This window comes from Salvelinus fontinalis, unplaced genomic scaffold, assembly GCF_029448725.1.
Source record: "Salvelinus fontinalis isolate EN_2023a unplaced genomic scaffold, ASM2944872v1 scaffold_0925, whole genome shotgun sequence".
NCBI lineage: Eukaryota > Metazoa > Chordata > Actinopteri > Salmoniformes > Salmonidae > Salvelinus > Salvelinus fontinalis.
The window spans coordinates 61,753-68,251 of NW_026601134.1; the positions used below are offsets into that span (position 1 = coordinate 61,753).

Here is a 6,499-nt window from a genome sequence, read left to right on the forward strand (position 1 = left end):
CTGCTATGGGGACAGCTGAAGAATGGAACCAAAACGGGTTATTCACAGGGCTCTGCTATGGGGACAGCTGAAGAATGGAACCAAAACGGGTTATTCACAGGGCTCTGCTATGGGGACAGCTGAAGAATCCTTTTAGCTTCTAAACAGTACCTTTTTTTCTCAGAGTGTTGGCTATTTTTCTCATTCACTCAACACTGTTTGTTTTTTGTTGGATGCACAAGGTCAAATTGAGTCAACTCAACTAAGAAAAACAAGTCTACTACTTTCGACAGATCAGGTGTATTTGGCTCATTAATCTCTTCTTTTCCTTCAACCTGTTCTGTGCCACTGGCACCGTTCGTTACCTCCTCACCTCAAACTCTAACTAAATCAATCCCCGTCATCACCACATCAGCTCTCTCTCTCTCTCTCTCTCCCTCCCCCTCTCTCTTTCTCTCTCTCCCTAATTTTCTTTAAATCTCTCTCTCTCACTCCCTCTCTCTCTTTCTTTCCTTCTCACTTTCTCATTCCCTCTCTTTCTTTCTTTCTCTCTCTCTCTCACTCCCTCCTTCTTTCTCTCTCTCTTTCCCTCATTTTCTTTAAATCTCTCTCTCTCTCTCACTCCCTCTCTCTCTTTTCTTTCTTTCTTTCCTTCTCACTCTCTCATTCCCTCTCTTTCTTTCTCTCGCTCTCTCTCTTTCTTTCCTTCTCACTCTCTCATTCCCTCTCTTTCTTTCTTTCTCTCTCTCTCTCTCTCCCTCTGTCTCTCTCTCCCTCTTTCTGTCTCTCTCTCCCTCTTTCTCTCTCTCTCTCTCTCCCTCTGTCTCTCCATCTCCACACCTACATGAGTCTGAACTGTGACTGTTCATCCGTTTCTAAAGCGTAATCTGGTCCTATTAACCCAGGGATCTAACCAACGGACATGTTCAGACTGGTCTGATACAGGGAGAGAGAAACAACACATCCGTTCTAATGGGTCGTGTTGTGACAGGGGTCTTCATGATGATTTATGGTGTGCTGTTAGGCCTGATAACTGACGCTGAGGCTCCACACTTGTTTCAATTAGCACCGCTGAAGGTCACGTTGCCGCGGACTACAGCTCATTTCCATACGCATAATCAATTTCCATTATCATCGATGACACGGGAGCATTCTGGAACTCTGTGTTGATTTGGGTCCTAATGGCTGATTCAGCTCCTGACGGAAAGGCTTGTCTGTTAGGATTATGGCTGAGAGTGGTTGGGACAGATTTCAAAATCTCTCTCTCTTTATCTCTGTCTCTCTCTTTACTATCTCTCTCTCTATCTCCGTCTCTCTCTTTACTCCCTCTTTCTCTCTCTTTATCTCTGTCTCTCTCTTTACTCCCTCTTTCTCTCTCTTTATCTTGGTCTCTGTCTCTCTCTTTACTACCTCTCTCTCTTTCTCTTGCTCTTCCTCACCCACTGACCCGAGGCCTCTTGATAGAGATGAAGCGTTAAATATGTTGTTATTTACTTAATGAGAATGGATAGAGTGGTATTTATGCCTCATCAGTCTGATGTGGTTGTCCTGAGTATCTACCCCTGCAGGGTAGAGTGGTACAGACAGCACACTGACTAACAGACACAGGATGTCACCACCATAGATATAGAATTATCTATTACAGAAATAGAATGGGAATGTCAGTTCTAGTCATTATATTTCTATGGTCACTACACCATTCTTCAGCAGCGACAGAGAGCCCTCACACAGTGGCCTTCAGCTTTTCAAATATGTTTTGGGTGGAATTTGGCGCTTTCAGGTTTATTACTGGCTGGATGATGCTCATTTGACATTGAAGTACACTTCTGATATTATGTGTGTAAATCAATTTGCCGCTATTAACCGGCGACAAAGCCGCATCTGGCCCGTGGGCCACAGGTTTCAGACCGGTGGCATAGACTTTTTCCTCCAATAGGTGGCAATTCTCCCTCTCCATGTCTTTTAGTGAGTCCTGACATTTAAAATGTCTATTTGCTGGTAAAAAGCCATCTCAGCAGGAGATAGAGCAGGAGTTTCCAAAGACAAAAGTGAAGTTCAGTTCTCTCTCTTCTCTCCTGGGAGATGCTGAAAGCTAAGCATAATTAAGCAAATTTGATTAGAATCAAGCTTGACTTCTTCAGTTGACTTTTAATGAATGCAAATCGGGCATCTACATCCCTAAGATTAATTCCAGCCAATTAAAAAACACAAGAGGCTTATTCAAAAGAGGGATGGGGAAGCAGAAAAAAAAGAGTGAAAAGACCTTTAAGCTGAATAAAGAGACTTTTCTCTCCGCCTCCTCTCCATAACACGCTCTCTTGAGGTTTTCTTCTCTCCCTCTGTGACTTAGATCGTTATCAACGTGATGTTCCGTTAAAGCACTGTGCATTCCTATGGAGACGAGGCTATATACCGGATGAAACAACGGTGCATCGAAAAGCTCCAATATCCACATTGTTCACTTGATGCCTTTCATTTACAGATAATGTGTATATTCAGTGTTTTCTTTAGTGTTTTTTGTGTGTTTTTTTTGTGTTTTTTTTACATTTGTGTAATTTAGCAGATGCTCGTATCCAGAGCGACTTACAGTTAGTGCATTGTTGTGCATTCATCTTAAGGTAACTAAGTGAGACAACCGCATATCGCTAACCACGTTTCCATCCATTTCATGCGAATAAATTACCTGACACATGGAAAAAGTCACGACCAGGCTGATGGAAACATGAAATGCCGGTACAATTTCATAAATGCCGACAGACAATTTGTTCGTTTGACATGGTGGGATCTTTTTGTGTCGCTAAAATTCACTATGCGAGAAATAACGGTTCGAATGCCTTTATGCGCAAATATTGTTATAATAACCCTCATATGGAAGGACATTTGGAGTCACGCGATGATATGTTGTGTGGTCCTTCCACTACGACTCGGGACGACTTGGCTCCTCCTCCCACTACGACTCGGGAAAGCATGCAGTTTATTAGGCTACAGATGAAACAAGTTGTGATGAACTTCACAGGGAGGTGAAAGTACAAGGTGATGAGCTTGATGCTCCTTTCCAATAAATATCCAGGGTCTTATTCTGGTGACACGATGATCGATGCTTGGCTGCCGTTTGACAAATAACAATAATATCGCTCTTAAACATAATAATCTCATAATGTAGGTAGCCTACCCGCACTGTTATCTACCAGCTGTTGGCTAGAGCGCATGCGCCTATACCAACGTGGAAACATTTTCTATGGGCCTATATAGGCAACAGTTTTTGTGACAACACCATCAGTAGGGATGAAAATGCGATGGAAACCCATTTAACTATGTTTCATTCGGCATATAGGAATTTAACGGGAAAATACATTTTGAATTGCACGTACACTACCGTTCAAAAGTGTGGGGTCACTTAGAAATGTCCTTGTTTTTTTCCATTTTGTCCATTAAAATAACATAAAGTTGATCAGAAATACAGTGTAAACATTGTTAATGTTGTAAATGATCAGCAACCATGATTCCTGTGTTCCAGTGGCATGTTGTGTTAGCTAATCCAAGTTTATTATTTTAAAAGGCTAATTGATCATTAGAAAACCCTTTTGCAATTATGTTAGCACAGCTGAAAACTGTTGTCCTGATTAAAGAAGCAATCAAACTGTCCTTCTTTAGACTAGTTGAGTATCTGGAGCATCAGCATTTGTGGGTTCGAGTACAGGCTCAAAATGGCCAGAAACAAAGAACTTTCTTCTGAAACTCATCAGTCTATTCTTGTTCTGAGAAAGGAAGGCTATTCCATGCGAGAAATTGCCAAGAAACTGAAGATCTCGTACAACGCTGTGTATTACTCCCTTCACAGAACAGCGCAAACTGGCCCTAACCAGAATGGAAAGAGGCTCCGGTGCACAACTGAACTAGAGGACATGTACATTAGAGTGTCTAGTTTGAGAAACATATCTCTCAACAGTGAAGAGGCGACTCCGAGATACTGGCCTTCTATGTAGATATTCCCTAAAAAATCTGCCGTTTCAGCTACAATAGTCATTTACAACATTAACAATGTCTACACTGTATTTCTGATAAATCTTTTGTTATTTTAATGGACAAAAAATGTGCTTTTCTTTGAAAAACAAGGACGTTTCTAAGTGACCCCAAGCTTTTGAACGGTAGTGTACATCATCACACACAGTTTTCTATCCGCAAAAAGTCATTGTGATGGAAACATCTCTGGTTGGAAAACGTGGCCAAGTGGATGGAAAGTAGCTGTTGTCAGCACACTTCTTCCTGGATAATCAGCGAAGTCAGTGTCATTATTATTTATCTTTCTGAGCGGAGTCAGTTAGCCTCTATGTCTCCAAACCTCCGTCTTCATCAACATTAGCAGGGAACTGTCAAAGGCATGCATTTGAGGGGTTGTGGAGGCTCAGTCCCTAATGTGGTGTGTGACAGGAAGATGGGGTGGGGGCTTGAGGAGGGTCAGAGGTTAAAGTCAGGGTCCTCTTGTCTGTCCCTCTTCTCCCCCCTTAGAGGGCCCTTTTGGGGGGGTTATTATTTCTAAGCAGTGGGCACCTTCCACACACTGAATAGTCAAAATCCTACAGTTAAAATTCAGTGGCGAGGTATAGCGTTTTCTCCGGAGCTTGTGCTGCTTATACAAATTATTCATCAACGTATTCAGTTTCTATTCCAGTTTTATTCTAGCCTAATGGACCGCATGTTCTGAACACGGTCAACAGATGCTTGTGATGTTTTTCTAAGAATATTTAGAGGCTCCTCCTCTTTTTCATGATGTGACAGTATCATCCCGTCCGCGAGCTCCTCACTCTAGCTCAATTCTGTCATCGGTATCCTGACGCACGGACCCTTTATCCCGCTCACTGCATCTCCAACGACATTTCTCAGCTTAAAAAAAATAAAACCTACCGACGAGCTCTCAACTCTTCAATTTCTGTTTCTCTCGCGACACTTTTTTTAGACTACACTTGACTTTCGAGACTTTCAGACAGTTTTTTTTTTTTATACAGATTTGGATCATGGCCTCTCCGGCTGCTCTCATGCCCTCGGTTCCTCTCGTCCAACCGCCTCCGATACAGACTTCACCGGCGACCAACTCTCCGCCACCAGCAACCACGTCCTCATCCCCTTCACCATCTATCGCGCCCACCGGACTGAACCCTTTCAGCGCGGACCTTTTACCAGTACCCGTCGGTAGCCCTGGCGTACCGGTTGACGTCCTGCCCGGTAAACCGGTGTATTCTACCCCGTCGCCGGTTGAGAACACTCCGCAAAACAACGAGGTTAAAATGGTCGAGGTCAGAGGCGCCAAGCTCGCCTCTTTCACGGTAAAAGACAACGAGCTAATCTGCCTCCCGCAGGCGTTCGACCTGTTTCTGAAACACTTGGTCGGCGGACTGCACACGGTCTATACCAAGCTGAAGCGGCTCCAGATCACACCGGTGGTCTGTAACGTGGAACAGGTCCGCATCCTCCGGGGCCTCGGAGCTATCCAACCGGGAGTGAACCGGTGTAAACTCATCTCACGGAGAGACTTCGAGACGCTGTACAACGACTGTACTAACGCCAGGTGAGTTGGTTTCCATGGTGCATCTATCTCTGATGTCGTCATAAAGAGTTGACGCGACCGAACAAAGCAACATTGTAGAAATAATGACACATTTTCCAATCTTTTATCTTTTAAAAGTGTTTCAGTTGTACAAACTGAGTCTCTGCAATAATGTGGAGGTGTGCGTAATGGGGGGGGGGGGGGGGGGTTGCGGCGCGCACACACACACTCTATCTCTCTCTCTCTCTCTCCCCATCTCTTTGCATTTAACACTCTTAGTTACTCTGAGAAATTGATTCTTCACAGAAATTAATTAATTTTCATTTGGCCCAAAGCGGCAGTTTAAACCAGGGAGCTGCTGCCTGACTATGTTTCCCTCTCGTCGTTTTCTGCGCGTAGTGTAACTGCCTTCTCATATGAATACGTTGTAGCCCTGAGGATGAGCTCATCACTGGAGAGATACACTTTGAGATGTCTATTTCTCTATATTTATCATTTCATTATGTAAATCGGCTGGTCTCTGTAACTCTCTGTGTGACCTGCTGTTTGGCTCATTTGCACTGAGATGACAGAGTCGGCATCTCAAATGGCACCCTATTTTTTATGTAGTGCACTACTTTTGACCAAAGCTCTGTGGGCCATCGTCAAAAGTAGTGCACTACATAGGGAATAGGGTGCCATTTGGGATAAACACTGAACACATTCTTGACCCAGGAAATGAAAAAGTTAATATCAGAAAGGGTGTGATTTATTTATTTGAATATCCGTTAATCAGTTGTTCAGTGCAATTTGAAAGTGAAAATGCTGTTGGGGAAAGAGTTGGTTTAGCCTCTGTCCTCTCCAGCTTTTTAGAGGTTAAAGACTTATTTCTTGTAAAAGGCTACTTTTGACATTTATTCATTTACTCATATGAACCATCCAGTCTGACATGTCTTTGCCCGGGTTTGATCTCCAGCAACTATGTGTGAATCACCG

General features: G+C 43.4%; 1 protein-coding gene across 1 annotated transcript; it reads left to right on the forward strand.

Moving 5' to 3' along the window:
* The first annotated feature begins 4,561 nt into the window (after window positions 1-4,561).
* On the forward strand, window positions 4,562-5,604 carry LOC129847677 (dachshund homolog 1-like). Its single transcript, XM_055915424.1, has one exon. The coding sequence runs from the start codon at window positions 4,995-4,997 to the stop codon at window positions 5,547-5,549; it is 555 nt and encodes a 184-aa protein (XP_055771399.1). The 5' UTR covers window positions 4,562-4,994; the 3' UTR covers window positions 5,550-5,604.
* The last annotated feature ends 895 nt before the right edge of the window (window positions 5,605-6,499 follow it).

Excerpts from the sequence above, each read along its gene's own strand:
- LOC129847677 (XM_055915424.1), top strand. The coding sequence starts at position 4,995 with ATGGCCTCTCCGGCTGCTCTCATGCCCTCGGTTCCTCTCGTCCAACCG.